General features: G+C 43.7%; 1 protein-coding gene across 1 annotated transcript in view; it reads right to left on the bottom strand.

Moving 5' to 3' along the window:
- LOC139760831 (uncharacterized) overlaps window positions 1-18,727 on the bottom strand; it is a 45,818-nt gene extending 27,091 nt beyond the window's left edge. The window contains exon 1 of the mRNA XM_071684486.1: window positions 18,476-18,727. Within this exon, the coding sequence (XP_071540587.1) occupies window positions 18,476-18,553 (78 nt within the window). The 5' untranslated portion in view covers window positions 18,554-18,727. The remainder of the gene's footprint in view (window positions 1-18,475) is intronic.
- Between the last annotated feature and the right edge of the window lie 1,878 nt (window positions 18,728-20,605).

Raw genomic sequence — 20,605 nt, 5'->3', positions numbered from 1 at the left:
AGAGAGAGAGAGAGAGAGAGAGAGAGAGAGAGAGAGAGAGAGAGAGAGTACCGTACTGCTCAGAGGATCGTACCGTCGTGCTCGACGGGTTCAGGTGGTGGGTTCCCGTTGCCAGCCTCATCCAGCGAGCGATGAATACAGCAGCAGGAAGTGCAACCCCTCCGCCGGGCCAAAGTGCGCCTCCATGATGATGACTCGGCACTTCCTACAAAAACCTGGATCACAGGTTTTGTTCGCTGCTCATAATTCCGAGACTATTATCATTTTCAGCATTATTATCGTTAATACGGCAACTATCGGTATTACTCACTTCTATTACTATCTTCTTCACTACCTTGTTTCTCTCTCTCTCTCTCTCTCTCTCTCTCTCTCTCTCTCTCTCTCTATATATATATATATATATATATATATATATATATATATATATATATATGTCAGTTATTCAGAATCCCACAGCTGTTCCTTCAGCACAGATAACCACTTCATAGACCATCAGGTCTTATGCTATCTTCCCTTCTAATAATATAACTTGCACTACTACTACTACTGTCACCAGTGTTTCTGTTTTTTTAATCTGCAGAGAGACATCTGTCTCGCAATACAGGGCTGGGCGGGCTGTTTTGTTGCTATGTGCAGTCAGTCACTGTGTGTGTGTGTGTGTGTGTGTGTGTGTGTGTGTGTGTCCTGGGGCTACAAGACCACCGTGGCCACGGTGTTGACGCGGGTGTTGACGAGGTGAGAGGAATGGCTCAAGTTCGGTGATGACACCTCATGTGACCCGTGAGCGGGCGGATGGTAGTGGGCGAGGGTTGTGGTCCTGATGATGGTGGCCTGACAACCACATCCACGCTCTGACAACTACATCTGTCCCCCTAACAACAGTGTGGGGTGCTGGCGGCTGTGATAATCACATCCACCCCTTGTATCAGCGTGACGCAGACGTCTTCACATCAAAACCTCATGAGACAATATTCCACTGGCGGATCAAGACGACCTGTAAAAATTTGCTTTCACCCACGTGAATGCAAGCGTCCGGCCCTCGTTGATGGGTACGTGTGTTACGAAGCCTGTGCCGCTGACCGAGAGGGACAACCGCCATACAGAAGAAGCTGAAGCATTTCCCACCCCGTGGGTGGGTACAGGTGCGTCGTGGTGGTACCCGGGGGTTATTGACACTAGGCCCTAAAACTCACCAGCACGATCACACCTATCGGGGGAGTGAACTCGTGAAGTCTGTGTGACATAAGAGAGTACTTTCTACTCTGGCGTCCAAGTAACAAATTCCATCCTCCATATCCAACTCCAACCTCTCCCCACTTCCATCATCCTTATCATAAATAGGGAAACTCTATTCAAAAGGGCCGCATGGAGCCTGGATGGTCATGTGGAGCTTGAAGTCATGTAGAGCCTTGAGAGTCATTAGGAGCCTGGACAGTAGTACTGTGGGGCATGGACGGGTGGACCCTGGTCCGTTGTGGTGCTCACAGACTCGGCTCCAAACAATGGAATGCTTGCAACGGTACACGTTTCCTCCTAACGTGCCTGTGAATGTCTTCAACCTGTCCCCCCCCCTCAGGTGAGTCAACTCGTCACCCCGGTGATGTCATGAACGTGACCCACACAGAGCAAGACAGCCAGGAACACCGCTATCGTGTATGTACGTCAACACTGGGGAGGGAAGGTACGATCATTCGGTGTCGATATTCTGGATGAAAAAATTAAAAATCTCCAGGTCAGGTTTGGGTACGGGAGCTGACGAAGGTATCGAGGAGGCGATCATGGTGGGTCAAGTTACCTCCACAGTGAAGCCATCCTACATCAACCCACCGTGGGCAGCCTACCAGCCCACCACATCTCCATACCCACGCCAAGACGGACGTATGTACGTACATATATGACCAAACAAAAATACGAAACTTCGATTCGCCAGCGTCTTGAGAGACAAACTAACGCCTAAGATTGATGACGGACACATACGGACGCCAAGTGGTGCCGAGGCTGTGAGGCAGAAGACGCGCCCAGGACGGACAAGAAGGTACCTGCCACGGGAATCCTGCGGTTCACCGTGTGGCTCCTGCGCCTCCTTCAGAAGGTGGAAGCTGTAGGTGATGCGAGCTCCAGGACGAATTTGACGACTGATTTCAAAACCTTCCAGCATAACGATTGGTTCGTCTATAACAGGAGAATTACTTTATGGTTCCCTATCCATGGAAGGACCACTGAAGCACGACAGTACATTCCTTGAAAAGGATGGTGCGACCCCTTGAGCACGACGGTGTGACTCGCACAGCTAGCCTTTACGACGTGGTGGCTGCCTTAACTCTATGAGCTTGAAGCACAAAGTCATGGCTTCTGACCTCTGATTATCCAGGGTCAAGTCGAAGGCCAGGCCACCATAATCAAGGGTCGTAGGGTCGTGCGCTCAATGAGGTTACAGAGGCCATCGCTACGTGGACCTTGAGGAGAGCAAGCGCCCGAAACCCACACCCTACACCAAAATGTCTTTACCATTACAAATGGGGCTCACAGCTTAACGTTTCAAGGGCAGTAATAAGGATAAATTACATCTCTCTCTCTCTCTCTCTCTCTCTCTCTCTCTCTCTCTCTCTCTCTCTCTCTCTCTCTCTCTCTCTATTCGTCTCCTGTTAACCTCATTACTGACTATGGCAGACATTACTGGACCCAGATGTTCGCCTCTTCTCTTCCCTTCGTCACGCCTTCACATCCTGACGACGCGTCGTTCTTCGCGGGAACCTGACCTCAGCTGCGTCACCCCCTCCCACCCTCCCCCCAGGCCCGTGTGCGCTGATGACGTAACAGCGACCGACAGACAGCAGCCTCCCCCTCCCCCCACTTAACCCCTGGTGACGCCCTCTCCGTCACAGTTGCTAGGACGACATCCCTCATATCATGACCCGTTGACAAGGCAGGTTTCTAAGACTCCTTTGGTCCTATTACGACACCTATGAATCCTGGACCTGACAGTAAACTAACGTGACGCAACGTAGTCTAAGAAGTGAAAAAGGCGACATCCTTTTTTAATAGAACGTGACCTTCAAGTTCGGCCCAGACCACAGACCGTAACTCAGGCCAGGCAAGGCCGGCCGAGCGTTTTTAAGTACCCTTGTCCTATGTAAACCGATGACGTCACGGGCATCTGTTGGTCACCCCTGGTGGTCAAAATCTGAACTATAACTCAGGAAACGCGGGCTTCTCTCTCAGATATTTTCTTTTCTTTCATACTATTCGCTATTTCCCGCGTTAGCGAAGTAGCGTTAAGAACAGAGGACTGGGCCTTTGAGGGAATATCCTCACCTGGCCCTCCTCTCTGTTCCCTCTTTTGGAAAATGAAAAAAAAAACGAGAGGGGAGGATTTCCAGCCACCCGGTGTGTGTGTGTGTGTGTGTGTGTGTGTGTGTGTGTGTGTGATGGATTCCACCTGCAAGTCTATAAGTGTCGCGTGGTTACATTATATAAAATGAATTACCCATATGCATATGATTATATAAAATAAATCATATGTATAACATATACATAATTACAGTAAACAAAATATGCATATGATATACATGCATCTAATAACCGTGTGTGTGTGTGTGTGTGTGTGTGTGTGTGTGTGTAACCATAACCACACCAGCAGCTGTCGCCCCGTAAACACACGCCCGTCTTGCCTCAGAGTGGGGCGGATTCGTTCTCCCGGTAAACACACACACACACACACACACACACACACACACACACACTGCAAACTGTGCCTTTGCATCGCAATGTACACCTTCCTACATTATGGGCGAGGGAACACTCGCTGAGCAGATGGGCGAGGGAGAGTTCGCGGATTACCAATAGTACAGTAATACCCTGGAAGTTAGCCAGCACAAGGGACGACGTCATTGCTGAAAAGTGCACCACACACTCGGGGTCTCAACAATGTGGGACCCGTCGACGAGACTCGCCCACACATGTTTATTTGCCCAGGACTGAGTTCCATATGTCGGGAAAGTCTTGCCCGCTACACTCGGGTGACATACCACGAGCTGATCTCTTGTCCTACATTTACGTAATCCCGCAGGCGATGTAGTCTTGCCCTACAACTGGGTGACGTACGGGGAGCTGATGTCTTGTCCTACATTGGGGGGTGACACACCACCAGGAGCTCAGAGAGGACTCGCCGTACAGTCTCTACAGAGGTGCCACCCACCACCAGGTGCTGAAGACTTGCCCTACAGAGGGGCGACCCGCCACCAAGAGCGGCACAAGTGGGTCAAAGCGTGTGTGAGATAACGAACTCCCTGGGTGCTGCGATGGGGGGCTCTCTCTCCCGTTGAGCCTCCCCGCGTACCACATTCGACCATCTCCCCACCTGGCAGCTGGCGAACATCTACCCCATCCCTGTCACTCTACTCCTCCCTGACCAAAACGAACCACTTCAGCAACAGTGGACAATGATGATAAGTTACAAGGGAAACAATGATACATAACTCACAGGCTCAAGTCTCCTGTCCAAGGTCAACAAACAGACACTTTCACTGGCTCGGGCGACAGAAGAGGAGGAGGTCGGGCAGCCAGCCCAGCCACACCTGCAGCACCTCACGTACTTTCCCTCTCAACACGACGCACACGACAGCATTTACTTCCATATGAAGTTGAACTATCGACTAACAACCAGGCAAACTAATTACGAGGGTAATTAGATCTACGTTGATGAGAGAGGAGACATGATGGCATGGTGGGGTTGGTCGTGACGGGCTCAGGGGTAGAGGCAGGGCGAGACTTTCGACATGAAAGGTCATGAAAAGGTTGCCTCGCCCTCTAGTCTGCCCACACCTCGAACCACCTGAGGGAGCTAACAGGACTCGAGCTGAGACGACATTCAAACACCCGAGGGAAAACTGTAAGTTATCTCAGGAGCGTCCACACACACACACACACACACACACACACACACACACACACACACACACACACAGCTAAACAGCTGAGGCTAAGGGAATGAGGAACAAATCGTAGAGGATGGAGTGAGGAACTGAATGACAAGTACAAAAGTGTGTTCACAGTGGAAGACTCTGTAACCCCAACATCGGTGACATGGAACAGAGAGCAGGTTTAAGAAAACACTTGAGAAATCTAGAAAAGACAATAACAAAATACTACAGGGTTGTGGTAGACTGATGACGTGACTGAACAGTTTTCGAAAGATGTATGACACATAAAATCAAGCAGGAAACTTGCTTAAAAAATGTAAAGTAGTACTTTGATAAGATTAGACTGATGGGTGAAAGGAACCGACTTCATGAAGAAATAAGAAATGCGGACTTCATCCAGAAGTTAAAAAATTTGTATCAAATTAAAAAGTTCAAGAAACAGGACCCCACGAGTGTAAATCTCCTCCTAGTACGGTACAAATAAGTAATTATACATACTAGAGATAGATCATGATAACCATCTCTGACCCCTTGAGTACGAAGGCACAATGACCTGACCTTAGACCTGATCCTTATGGGGATCATGTCAAAGAAGTCATTATGTCCACGGCTCGTAAATTCGCGCTCAGAGGATTACATTCCTAGAAAGCCGTGATGACTTTCACTTCCACCACTTCTTCGAAATCCGGTGACACTCCACACACACGACGGAGGAAACGGGAAAAACTTGGCTTGAAGACAGCCAAGCAGGATGCGCTGTAACGTTCCCTCCAGCAGCAGAGTACTGGACACATTATATGAAACTAACCGAAGACTTAGTGAATATTTACCACGGAGAAATTAGAAAAAAAAGTGCATGACAGAAATGTGAGGTTAAGAGGTGGGGCCCCACGATTGTAAAGTAAAGCTACCTCCTCCCTCTCTGCACACACAGGTAATCGTACACTCACGTGCGCCGTCCACATATGCACACACACACACACACACACACACACACACACACACACGCAACAGACGTGACCTCAGGGCCATGGGAAATGTAGTAAAAAATGCCACCCACAAACACACCACCTGCTGACCTGACTCCCACACAACCCCAATCTCTCTCCCTTACAATCAAAACACATTTAGTTACAGACAGCCCAATACGTATGAAAACATACATCCACTTACAGACACCTTCGCAAACACACACACACACACACACACACACACACACACACACACACACACACATATATATATATATATATATATATATATATATATATATATATATATATATAAAAGCGATATACCCTTATACAGTCACTAACATACAAGTCTTCCCTATGAGACTTGCATCACAGAGCAGCTCATTTCGCTAACACACCAGGCAAAAGTGTCAGTTTAACGTTGATAAAGAGGTGCAACATATCCTGGTTAGCTCAAAACTGGTTCAGCTAGAAGGTTTGCCCGCTAGGTCTGCCGCTGGCGTCACGGTTTAAATAACTACACTACCTTCCTGACCTGTTTTTAAATACCCTTTCTGGCCGCTTTATAAATTTCGCCGCTTGACTGCATTCTACATCCTCAAGTCCAGTGATGAAGCAGAATTTAAAAGACCTTTTACTACTAACATGACTAGTCTTCACAGACAAATGACTGAGATGTCAACTAATCTTATCTGTGTTCCTCCGCAAGGATAATCCTATCAATCATTTCAAATTCATATACTACTGGATTCATTAATTTTAATTTTTGACGATATACTCACTATCACATGGTCACTACAGCTCCAGTCATAAGCGGTGGGAGGGTTAGGCAGACATACAACGATGGCGTCACACCCGCGGCCCAATGAGAGACCGATCTAAATATGGCACGAAACTAGCGCGTCCTTTTCCCTCTACCCAAGCCCTACTGCCCGAGACATCACTCAGCGGATATGCCATAAACGTTATTTTCGGGGCAACCTTCCGAAAATAGGTCACCTTTCCTACTTGCTGTTTTTAATGTGATTTGGATGAAACATTTTCCACCTTTTTTTAAGAGCTTTAAAGATCTGGACTTATCCATACGGTTTTATGTATTCCTAGTCCTTATGATTACCCCAGGACCAATATATCTCTAAAAAGGGACATGCTGTATCCCAATACCTCTTCTAAGAGGCTCCTGCAGCTCAAGGCTGCGCTACTTCCAGTGGATGGGATATGCGAATAAGTTCTTTGACGAGACTGATAAGAGCTTCGCCAACTTTTGAAACACCTATCAAGCCTTGGCTCGAATATCCTCTCCGTATAATGAATCAGATACATTTCTATCACTGTGTAGTTTCATTTTCTTGTTTCTCTATGTATATATATATATATATATATATATATATATATATATATATATATATATATATATATATATATATATATATATATATGTGTGTGTGTGTTCTTGCGTAGTTTTGTGTACGCGCGTGTATGTGTGTCACGTTCGTGTCTATGTCTAAACATAACCAGCACCTTAAAAAAAAAAAAAAAAACAAGTCCATAAGCTCCCCGTGGGGAGAGGGGTATGTTGAAGTAGTGGGCGGGCAATGTGCCAACCAGAGGGGCGTGGCCGTTGCACTGATAACACCTCGCTCGCCCACATCAGGAAACACCGCCCCCTTAATTCACTGCCCCCACAACCCTCTCTTGTTAATCACACTTAAACAGTCTCATCATCTATCGTGATCCCCATTAGGAAGTAAACCCGGGAGCTGTGGATGCTATAAAATCACGTGTATTCTTGCACGTTCCTGAAAGTGGCCACTTGCTCGCAACACCATCTACGGAGGCTAGGACCTATGTGTTGCTTACTGCACGCACTCTCGCAGTATCTGCTGTCGAACGAGAGGGTCTGTCTGTATACTCAATGTGGGTGCTTTCGTGTGTAGAACGCACGAACAAGTAGTTGTGACGACGATAATTGGAGCCTAAGCTTCTTTTGCTCTAAATTTTGACAGCTTAACAGAAATTTTGAGATCCTCTGAGAAAGGAGCCTCCGTAAGTACCAGGCTGTATTTTGATTATCCTGCCATACCTATCCATTTGCTTGTCTGTCGTCGTCCTAACTAAACGGCAGACAACGTCATGGGCCAATCATGATATCTAACTTTGTTACTGAAGTAAATAATGCAAAGATCAAGGTCCCAGGAGCTCCTAGGCTTGGATAATCCCCTCGGGTGGGGGCAGGTGTCTGTCATTAACGAGGAAGGTTCCAGCAAGCCTTGCGGCGCTCACCACTTTTGTTTAGCTTTGTTACTAACAGAAACTAATTTACTATCTCTGCCACGCTCATCCTGTAAGCGATCGCAAAAAAATTATTAGAGATTACAAAGGGTCTTTATTCCGACCCTTATTGGGCACATAATTGTAACATTTGATTACATTGTTGTTATGTCATTCCACAGATTCATTAACTACATATGAAAATTGGATACAGTTTCATATTCTTGGACAGAGTGTTTAGATTTATGCCTGAAAGATCCTTCGCTCTAGTGTGTGTCCAAATCTCTGGCCAGACACTTAACGTTTTTATGATCGACATTTCCACAGATGCTAAATTTGCAGTATTGCCTAGCCTTAATGCAGCAATGATATCCTGGACTTTACTTGTTATTCTCAAACTGATGTATTATATGATACGTTTCATTATGATGGGAAAATGGATCTACCATGACGTACTTGCACTATTCTATTTGCTTCAAATAAATTTTTCTATTACTTTCCCAGCTGCATTTTTTCAAACTTCTGACTAACACGAAACTTCGCTACCTTTTCCATAAGCACTGTGGCATCTTTATTTCTGAGCTGACATCTAATCTTTCCTTTACTCATCCGAATTACAAATTCCTACGTTGGTGTTGTGTTGAATTAAAGGCTCCACTCACAGACTGAAGTCTTCGCATGAAACAAGAGAACAAAGGAAAATAATGAAAATGGTTTGAGGAGGCGGCAGATTTAGAGTTCAAACAGCAGGCAGTAGTTGTTCATAAAGACATGAGATGGCAAGGAGTCCAAAAACTTACACATGTATGGAAAGAAACGGACAACAGAGCTATTCACTCTCGAGCTATCAACAGACCTCCATAGTTTTCCTGGGAATATCACACAAGAGACACATGCGGCAGACCACTGGTGAAGCGAAGCCGGACTGGCTACCCACCCGCTCATAACCTAAACATTAACCACAAATAACTACAAACATTAAACAGTTTACGCGTCGGAGGCCCAGTATATTCTCGTCCAATTAACGCTTGTGTTCCCTTCCCAACCCTCTTCCTCAGCCCACCACCATCGTCAATATTTAGCGCCAAGGGGAAAAAGTTATGTAACTCTGGGGGATAATGGAGAGAAAATGACTGTGAATGAATAACAGATCTGTGACGTCGAGAGGAAGGTATGATGGTGAATAAGATATGTCAATCTAAATACGATATATGCAAAGATCACCACTACTACTACTGATGATAGAGAAAATAATAACTTTGTAAACAACCATGGTATAAACTGTTGATACCATGAAATTCTTCCATAATTCATCTTCTTGAATACCCGTAAGATCTCTTACCCAATAAACAAATCATGCAAATACTTTCCACCGGTCATATACAGTGTGAGAGCAATGGGGGTCTTAGAATTATCTTTAAAGGTCTTTTCTTCAGGTGTTAACGATTTTTTTGGTTGGTGGTTATGATTTGATGCTAAGGGGCCTTAATGACCCTGGCAGTTGATAGGCCTAAAATCCACACAACCAATTAATCAACAACCAATCAATCGCGACGTTACCGATAGAAAAACTAATTCGATATTCATTTCTCGGTAACACCTACATCCTGCTGAGCTTTACCTCCGCATAAACAGGTGGGTGGACTGCGGACACACTGCCGTGGCCAGGATTCGAACTCACGCGCTTACAAGGGCATACATATTCCATCATACCGGAAATCACCACATTTTCAGAGGCTACTTCAACGATTATGCTTCTGTAATTATAAACATCCAGTTATCTCAAGTAAACCATAAATATCATATCAACTCAAGTTAAAAGATATACTTTGTATCTAATGCATGGAAGAAAACAGTACGTAATCAGAGCAACCATCGATGTATTACAGTGACTTAATCTAACAAGCCCACATAGCGTCCAAAATAGTCCTATACGGGTTCCCATTTCCTCTCTCAACGTCTGTATTACGGGTAACTTAACTCTTGGGCTTCATCTTATTCCATGGGTATGATGGCATGGTCTTTCACCAGAATCTTCGTACTTGTCTCCGTTCTTAAATAAACTTCTTTCATGAATAAATCAATAAATGAATGAATAAATAAAAGACAATTTTGATATTTCAGTACCAGTAGGGCCACGGGTTAAGTAGCGTAACAAGGTCAACCAGACCAACTGGTGGTGGTCATTCAGTCATATATGGCGCACATGGCTGGCAGCCTCGGTATGCGGGCGACGGGTCCTTTGGTGTGTGCCTCCTCCATCCAAATCCTAAATCCGTCCACCACTACCAACGCACTAAAGTGTATTTGACACTTATACGTACGTAAAATTCATAAGTACCTTTCTCTTACCGGACTCAGCCTGCTTGAGGTTCCATCGCCCGTAAGCAATCACCTTTAGCGAGGATGTAACTTCGTCAGTTGACGAAACAGAGCAATTAAAGAACTTCTCACTTCAAAGAAAGTCCAACCTGTCCCTGCTAACGAGTGTAAAGAAGCACTCAAGCTGAAGGAGATCCTGGATAAAGGGGTCATAGAGTTATAAACCCGGGATCCCTTCAACAAAAGAGAACAGCAGGAGCTGCCGATGTTCCCTTAAAAGGGGTCTTAGGGGTTGTATACCTAGTGTACGAAGTCAGTGTAGCTGCTCATTAAGAGGAGACCCGCACTGTCAACCTAAGATGATTGGTGTCCAAGTTAGGCTAGAGCCTATAGTGAAGCACCCACTCACAGACGTCCTCAGACGCGCCCTTTTAAAACACCCCGTGAGAGGCGTTACTCACCCCCAGAGCGTCATTCGGAACTTCTGGAACACTAAGAAAATAAAATAATACAGAGGGAAAAGTAATTCAAATCTACATCTATTTGTATACAAGCATTTACATTTACATTATATACAGAAATATATACGTATATATAAAAGGTAATACGGTTTAGCTGGACGGATAAACAAACGTAATTAACACCTAAGACCATCGTCGCAAGTGTCACAATGCTGGTGACCTCTTACGACATCTGGCGAGCCTCACAATAAGTAGGTCTTATTCATGTCCCCATTATGAAAATCTGCTAGAGGTACAGGATAGAATATGCAATTGATTTAACGCTGCTCTTCTCATTCTTTCACAAATCTCAAGCGGGAAACTAAAAGAAATATATATAAGCCCTACAGTTCAGTTCATATCTGTAATAATCTTAATTAAGTAAAAATATCAAAAACAAAAATGTAGGTATGGTATTTCTACTCGGTCGCCACCACAGCAACTCACCAAAAGAGAGAGGAAATGCCATCCACATACCTTGTAACAAAAACACCATTAGTGAACAGAGGTCCATCGCTTCTAAAAGAGAGCTTGAGGTAAATTTCCCAGATATGATTAAGGATAAATTACAGGTGAGAATCCTGGCAAGGTAAGTGGAACGTCACTGTGACATAAAAAGGAGGGACTTCAGCTTGTGGCTTAATGGTGGCCGTGAGTGTTTGGGGTGGGGACGGCTCTCCCGCTACCTGGCCATCAACAGTGTCAAGGTCACCTCTCCAGCCGCCAAGGGCAGCCTCACATCGAATTCATCAAATTTTGTAGACTAGTTTCAAACTTGCACTGAAGTCCCATGCTTGCAGTCCGTCTGTGCTTTCATTAAGCCGAAATTTTTTAGGATGCATGTTTGTTCGTCAGCGTAACGCCTTGGGTTTAACAGTCTTCTTGTCATCACCACGTTTTAAAGTCAGCAATGCTTCTGCGTTAGCACCATGTGTACGGATCAGCGCCACAGTATGAAGTATGTGCTTTCCTTCCTAAGACTGAGACAAAACATCCAACGTGAGACTCCCACACATCACAGGGCGCGGCACCTGTCCATATACAGGATTGTGCATATACGAGTACCTTTAAATATGTGAGTATATATATATATATATATATATATATATATATATATATATATATATATATATATATATATATATATATGTGTGTGTGTGTGCACGTACAGGTGTGTTATGTGGAAATGAAAGAGTCCAGGGCTTCCACCCTGGCACAGGACCATTAGGGAAATGAGAGGTAGGGCAAGTAATGGCGTGGAACGAGGAGGAGGAGGAGGGGGCGCCTCGTCGAGGTGAAAAGTGCAGATATTGTTTGTCAACACGAGCCTGCGGCACCCTACCCGACCGAGCATGACGTTGGTAAGAGGAAATTGTCTGTCAGTACTACCACACACTCGATCAAGGGTGACCTACTTGATGCTCGTGGGGGGAGGGGGGAGTAAAGGGATTACTATGAAATACGAAAACTAAAAGTGGTGGAGCTTATCACGCTCATCAAACCCTTACTCAAAGATGTGCACACTGCAAACATATATAAAGTTGCACACACATATACGGATTCCACCAGTGGTCAGATACACGGCTATTGAAACTTAACGCAACCAAATGAAAAGTGTCGAAGATAAGACGGCGTCAAATGATAGGCTGTGACTCTTTTCGTGGGCAGAACATTATAGTTCACGTGTGACAAGCTGTCATAATATCATATGAAAAGAACTGCAAATAAGGTAAATCTTATACACTTTTTCAGTGTTAAAACTGATTTCAAGGATATGGATAATGTATCTAAAAAGAATAAGAGCCACATAACATTATGCATAACCAGTATGGTCAAACCACATGAGAGGACTGAAAGATTTGCTTACATCCAACGGCAGGTCATCAAGAATGTAAATAAAATAAGGGTACTAGGCTACAGGGAGATGATAGCACTCGTGCATTTGACGTCACTGAAGGGGAAGACAAGTGCAGGCACGATAGATTCTCAATTAATATGCGCATCTAGATGTTAAGCCATGTTTGGAAACCGAAAGGAGCAAATCAATAACTATGACGTAACAAAAAAACTAACTAAGCATGTGATGAAATCTTTTTATAGCATAGAAACACTGTTCAAAGTATGAATGATGGAGGCTGGCCAAGGCAGAATGTAGGTTACGGTACACAAGGTATGAAAGGGAACACGGGACCCTCCACGAGATCAACCATCATGAGCATTTCCTGCATCATTGAGGTTATAATTCAGGCGTCTGACTAGTCATTGTATCACCATCAGGCAAGCTGCATACACCCTTATATCGCAACATACCTAAAAATTTCTTATAAACTCTATACAGTAGTGGGAAGATGCTAGTTTGAAAATCTTGAATTAATGCTTATCATAAGGTTTTTTCAACGAAAGTGCAATATATTTTTACCGATAAGAAAACAACTTTATGAAAAAATACACAAATGTAAAGCCTATCAGGAATGGAACCACTGACCATTTGGCTGTCAACTAAAACAGATGAGAAAAAACAAAAGAAAAGCAGGGGTATTCTGCTCAAATAACAAGGAAGCTTATCAATGGACATTATTCAATCATATACTGTAAAACAGCTGGCAGTAACCTATCTGGGATCATTTCCTGGGACAAGCAAGGATACAGAGGAACTGATACTTCATGTGGAGTGAAACTGTATACAGCATGACAAATATATCTCGCAATTAATTTGTGCTTTACAAGAAATACTGGCCATGGGGCTCTTTACAATTTTCTAGTCGAACTAGTGTGTCTGGATTGAGTTCGCCTCAGGACGGATAAGAGGTAACACACCATATGCTTGCACACGCACTTCCGCTCGCAATAACATCCCGCATAAAAAACTTTTAAGAGCAAGGGAGACCCACGGTTAGGAAAACAGTCATAATCAAGAACAACATGAGCCAGTATGGTGTACATTTGGGGAGCAGGTGGTGCTATGGTTTTTTGAGACCACACACTGACTGCTGGTGACAGTTGTTCTCACCAGCAATCTGTTTAGTTAAGCCAAGGCTGATGGTGCCTTAACCTACTGAACATAACTGTGCGACCCATGGGTACGAGGAAGTGGTCTTTGATCTGACCTGAGTCAGGTCAAGGGTCACGCTATCATAACCAAGGGTCGTAACCATCATACTTAATGGCGTTAGTCGTGTTCAAGGGGCTAATCAATTCTTGATAATTTCTGCTTCTGACAATTAGCTTACCATTTACACTAAAGTACCAAAATGACAACAGAAATGGCCGTCTGGCAAAGATTTCAATACAAAATATATACAATCCGACTCGCAGTGTTTGTCGCATTCGGAGATTATGATAACCGTGTTACTTACTGCTTAATCTGTTACATACAAATAATCAGTAAACTTAATAAATTCAATGATGGTGGCTAGAGCTGGCGCGCCTCCACCAAGCGCCCACACCTGAGCACATTCAAGGACGCTCCACAGTTGCCGAATATGTGTACTGTCCGCACCCGCGCCACCTACATTCACCCTCATCATTATTTATATATGCAGCAGTTTTCTCATCTATCCATGCATACTATATATAGAGTGACTAATCCAGTATGATAAGAGTTCTGAGCTTACCCTGGAGCGTTGACCGTGTTGATAAGAGATAAAAGATCGGCATAAACTCTTTCGGTACCTTCTTACACACAGACGTACCCACACACACACACACACATACACCTAAGGTTGGGTAGTCTCTCGCTTGTCCATCCTAAGTGACTCATTCTAAAGAATCCAATAGAAATGTGAACTGGATAACTATGTTCACTTTTGCGGTTCAAACGGAACAATAAAGACGTGAGTCAGTTTTACATGCGTCTAGTTACCCTACCTTTTTCCAGCGGCCGGTCGCCGTGGCGTGACCCTCATCCTACTAGCATTGCCTCACCCCCAACAATAGCCCAGGCATGTCCCATCCGTTGAATGACCCTATCCCAATATCTGCCTCAAGCAGTGGTCAGTGGCCAACTTGCAAATATCTGAGATATATATATATATATATATATATATATATATATATATATATAGAGAGAGAGAGAGAGAGAGAGAGAGAGAGAGAGAGAGAGAGAGAGAGAGAGAGAGAGAGAGAGAGAGAGAGAGAGAGAGAGAGAGAGAACCACAAAGCCATAAGGAAGGGTTGATAGTATGATGAAAGTCAAGGCATTGTAATTTCCGTTGGTTTCCCCTCCCCATTGCAATTTGCATACCTGATCATTGTGAACACCTGTGGGGGCGTGGATGTGGAGGCATGGACATCTGTGTGGAGTGGGTGTAGAGGCACGAGTTCCTGTGTGGGCGTGGACGCATGGACATGTGTGGGTGTGGACACGAATTCCTGTGTGGGCGTGGGTGTGGTGACATGAACACCTGTCTGAGCGTGGGTTTGGGGGCAAGAACACTTGTGTGGATGTGGAAGCATGAACCTTGTAATTTCCGCGAAGACTTTTTTCTGCTTCATTCATCCAGTAGGGAAACATTATAGATGAGTGTGATACTGTGCATATTAATTCTACACGGTCAATTTTTTTTTTTTCAATGGCGATGGATTACAGCCCCACGGAAGCTGATTACAAGCATTTGACGCTATCCTACAAATGGATTTGTTTGAAAGATACTTCATACTTTCTACAGCTATTCGCACTCTCACCTGTACTGCGGGTGCGAACACCAGGTGTGGATTCGTGGCATCCTGCACACTATTGCAGGGTTCATGGATGGAAACACTGCTTCACCTTTTCTCTTAAAATCTTCTAGAGGGGATTACCTCTGTAAGGGCATTTGCCCTTATACTTCTTATATCTAACGTAAGGTAGCGAGTCTGACTTCATGATTCTGCCACTCATATCCATTACATCCAACAAACCTAAGCGACGAGTCTGACAACCGCAGAGTACACAGCAATGTTAGCTCAGCATTTTTATAAACTACTGTTTTCTGTTATTTTCCTTGAAGGAAATTGTTAAGTACTTGTATGTTATCTGGCTGGGAAATACATGTAAGTAGTTTCATTACTGAAATGTGAATGTACATAACCTTTTCGTCATCTTAATAAACCCCTTCGTTAGATCTTAGTTACATTGGCGTGTAACAACTTTGGGTGATGACATCCACTTCCAAACAGAAATACTTCGACAGTAAGAGCTCAAAGCCCTAGAAAAGAAACGAACTCGACAACTGAGGCAAGCAATCCTAGCTCCTGCCTTCTACCGTTGTATCAGCAAACCTAACTAACTTGACTGGCACGTACTACACCTAACAGGTCCTTCTCACTTCCTGAGTTGAGAACAATGCTGCACTGTGTTGTGCAGTGTGGGTGAGCAAGCGCCCGTCGCGTGGTCTTTACCCTCTGTCTTATGTTTAAAGTGAAGTCGTCATTATCATTTGCTTATTTTTAGGTTTTGCATAATGTTTTAGCAATACGAGTATGTAAAATAAATTGTGTCGCCTGCTTAGCGTGCTGACACTTAAGGATTACTTCGTCCATTGGAGTCGTATAAACTTACAAGTAAACCGTGGTCATAGCTTAAAAAATCAAATCTAATACAAATTAAGCTTTATGATGTTGTTTCCCAGCATCTTGAAACTTGAAGAGCATAAAACCCTTAATGGTTTGGAATTGGTCTTAGTTAGATCTCTTAACCTATAATTATAAAAAAAGAAAATTTATCCATTGGCCACGGGACTAAAAATATAAGTTTAAGTTTTCCAAAGAATATTTTCAGTTATTTCTCACTTAGTTACTTTACTATTCTACAATGCAGGTCACAAGTGTTTCACGGAACACACTTATTAAGAAGTATGGTCTACCTTCCTTAGGTATCCTAAAAGAAAATTGGCTCAGTTGATGATGATAAGCGTAAAAAAATCGATGATTTGGACAAAACACTGAAAATGAAGGACACTAAGCCTCTAAGGACTAGAATACGAAGGGTGACGTATTTTGATAAACGGTGTGAGCCTAGTTATTCCCCTTGCTGTCTCGACCCATTCATTCCAGAAAGAAGGGCACGTGCAATCGGTTCAGCTGTACTTATGTTGTATGCATCTGCTGAGGCAGAGCTATGCGAAGCACGCATGTAGACATGAGCATGAGACCCATGTGCAAGTGCACAGCAAAATCCGGTATTAATTCAAATATTGGGTCAGGTCTTTTTCTTGTTTATATTTCCGCTTTTGGAGGAAGTAAATTTGCACTCGCTATTTCTCGCGCAGAAGTGCGTAGGGCAGGGGGGGGGGGCTTGCATCTAGGTCTTATTTTCATGCTTCTAGTAAAGCAGTCGCCCTTTGCTTCACAAGTTACAAAGTTAGTTGAAAATAGACTCGGATAATGGCACAAACAAAAATCTCTCCGCTACTGCATCAATATTAGCTTGCTTTTGACTTAATTTCGGTGACATCTTGGTGAAAATGAGGACAACTTTTACAGTTACGTTGAACCACTCGTTATCTGCATTTCAGAAGAAAAGTATCGAGTGCTTTATGTTCACAAACTATCATAGTGCTAAATGTTTACAGACTATCACAGATAACGAACATCATCGAGGGCACAGTCCGAGCTGCTGTGCTGAAAAAAAAAATCTTTAAAAACCCTTCATAGGTAAGTCTCTGCAGTAAATATGGTTATGACCATTTTCTAGCTACAACTATATCAGTCGCATGAATATAAGACCCCTGCCCCTCACTCTCTGGAGATTTAAATGCCCCGACGTGGTAACTTCATGCTGGTGATTATGCAAATCATCCCCGATTGAGCGCGACTTAGCACCGACAGTGACGGACGTTTCTACGCCCTGAGGGTCAGGTTACTCTATTCACTGCCAAGGCTCCACTCCCGCCGTAAGGCAATCGTGACAATAGGACGTGGTGGCAGGAAGTGGCGGTAGGGTTACTGTTGGTGTCGTGGGAAGCTTGTGTTGTCATGTAGGAGCTAAACTTCAATAGTCTTGTATAGTCAGCCTTTCACATGTTCATCAAAGTGCTCAACACACGTTAACTTGCAAGAACACGAGAATTTGTCAATTTGACGTACGCACTTACATATCGTTAACTGCAAGCCGATTATGATACAACATCAACCAACAAATTTTTCGTGAAAATACATCAAGTAACCCTTAATTAGGACCCTTTAACAGAGATCAAGCATCTTCGAGACTACTCTGCAGGTGGAAGAAGGTTAGGTGGGCTCTAAGGCGAGAAGGTCCTCTTCAACGCAGGTGTTTCCATTGCAGGAGGAGTCCGCAAACACTATATATATATATATATATATATATATATATATATATATATATATATATATATATATATATATATATATGGAACTCGGGAGATAAGACTACCACACAGTTACTTGAACTGTTCCATCTTTTGTAATACACTGGGGTTACAGTAAACTTTGTTCGCCCAAGATGTAGAGAATAATGCAGGCCAAGTGTATAATTGTACGTACTTACCAATAAGGAAATTACTCCAATGGCCAGGGATCCAACACGCAGGTCACAGAAGCAGCAACAATTCCTTAGTAGCGTCATCTTATCTTGTGCTGTGTTAAATCTAACGATATGTATATATTAGGTTTTTCTTTTTTCAGATTTATGGTTACAAGCGAGTGAGAAGTGCTAGGGTAACAGCACACGTGCTCACAAACTTGCCACACTGGGTCCTACGACTAGACTGACTAGTGGCAACCCACCGCCTGCCGGACTCAGCCTTCTGTGGACCAGCCAACGAGATCAATTGCCACATACCACCAGACACCCCGTTCCTAAAGAACTCATCAGTCGGATGTCATATTTCCAGTTTTTGATGAAAAAAAAAGTTGAATGAAGATTTTTGACGTGAAAAGTGTATGAAAAATTTCTTCCTGTACACCGAGTCTCCATAATCAAAGATTTGGTCTCAGATTAAGATGTTACTACTCTCCAGATGTCACACAACATTTAAAGAGGTCAACCTCTCTCTAATTCTACAGCACATAGTAATTTTGATAAGATCAGCAATCATAGTGAGCTACATAACATATCACTTTCAAGGAACTTTCGTGAGTGACCGTCAGGAAATAGTATACATATATATATATATATATATATATATATATATATATATATATATATATATATATATATATATATATATATACGTAAGTATCGATGCGACATCTTGGTTTGGCGATATATTGGAACATACATCTGTAGAAATGTCCAGAGTGGAGTGCCATATTTTGCTTATCAGACTTTAACATATTGCCCATTTGTTACCCAACGACACTCGGATGTACGTATACTCATAAATGAAAAAAAAAACGTGAATCATCTGCTGTATACAACACTGATCCAAGTACGTGTACATACAGTAGATAAGTTAATACGAGCGACAGCTCTCAAACTCAGCCTGCCATAAACCTCTCCAACCGCGGCGTACGAATGCAACCCTAAAATCGGGTGTATGTCATTCCATAATGGAGAGTACTGGCAGATATGTTGTATAGATACATTTCCGTTGTAAATCTGAGACTTTGAAAGGATATATCATATTTTTCCGAATTCAAAGCATATGTGGTTTAAAAAGCAAAGCAATGATCCTGAATGAGATGAGCGAGTGTGGGCGACGTCCTGCACCTGATGGGAGGGTCGTTTGCCATCCTCGTAACGTTACGTTTCCTGCCTTCTCCGCGTCCCCAGCACACCTTGCTTATGACGAGTTTATTTTTTGTTTACACTTTTACCAAGAGCAAAGTCTTGAATATATATATATATATATATATATATATATATATATATATATATATATATATATATATATATATATATATATATACTTTGTCGCTGTCTCCCGCGTTAGCGAGGTAGCGCAAGGAAATAGACGAAAGAATGGCCCACCCCACCCACATACACATGTATACACATACACGTCCACACACGCACATATACACACGTACATAATTCATACTTGCTGCCTTTATTCATTCCCGTCGCCACCCCGCCACACATGGCACCCCCCCCCCCCCCCCTGCACGCACGCGAGGTAGCGCTAGGAAGACGTCAAAGGCCACATTCGTTCACACTCAGTCTCTGGCTGTCATGTATAATGCACCGGAACCACATCTCCCTCTCCACATCCAGGCCCCACAAAACTTTCCATGGTTTACCCCCAGACGCTTCACATGCCTTGGTTCAATCCACTGACAGCACGTCGACCCCGGTATACCACATCGTTCCAATTCACTCTATTCCTTGCGCGCCTTTCACCCTCCTGCATGTTCAGGCCCCGATCGCTCAAAATCTTTTTCACCCCATCCTTCCATCTCCAATTTGGTCTCCCACTTCTCGTTCCCTCCACCTCTGACACATATATCCTCTTAGTCAATCTTTTCTCAATCATTCTCTCCATGTGACCAAACCATTTCAATACACCCTCTTCTGCTCTCTCAACCACACTCTTATTACCACACATCTCTCTTACCCTTTGATTACTTACTCGATCAAACCACATCACATATTGTTCTCACACATCTCGTTTCCAACACATCTTCTTTCCTCCCCTTTCATACTTGCTCACTGCTTTTCGTATGAGCGAGGTAATGT

The sequence above is a fragment of the Panulirus ornatus genome, chromosome 38, assembly GCF_036320965.1.
Source record: "Panulirus ornatus isolate Po-2019 chromosome 38, ASM3632096v1, whole genome shotgun sequence".
Taxonomy (NCBI): Eukaryota; Metazoa; Arthropoda; class Malacostraca; order Decapoda; family Palinuridae; genus Panulirus; species Panulirus ornatus.
The sequence above is the reverse complement of the archived record's forward strand: the minus strand, read 5'-3'. Positions and strand labels throughout refer to the sequence as shown.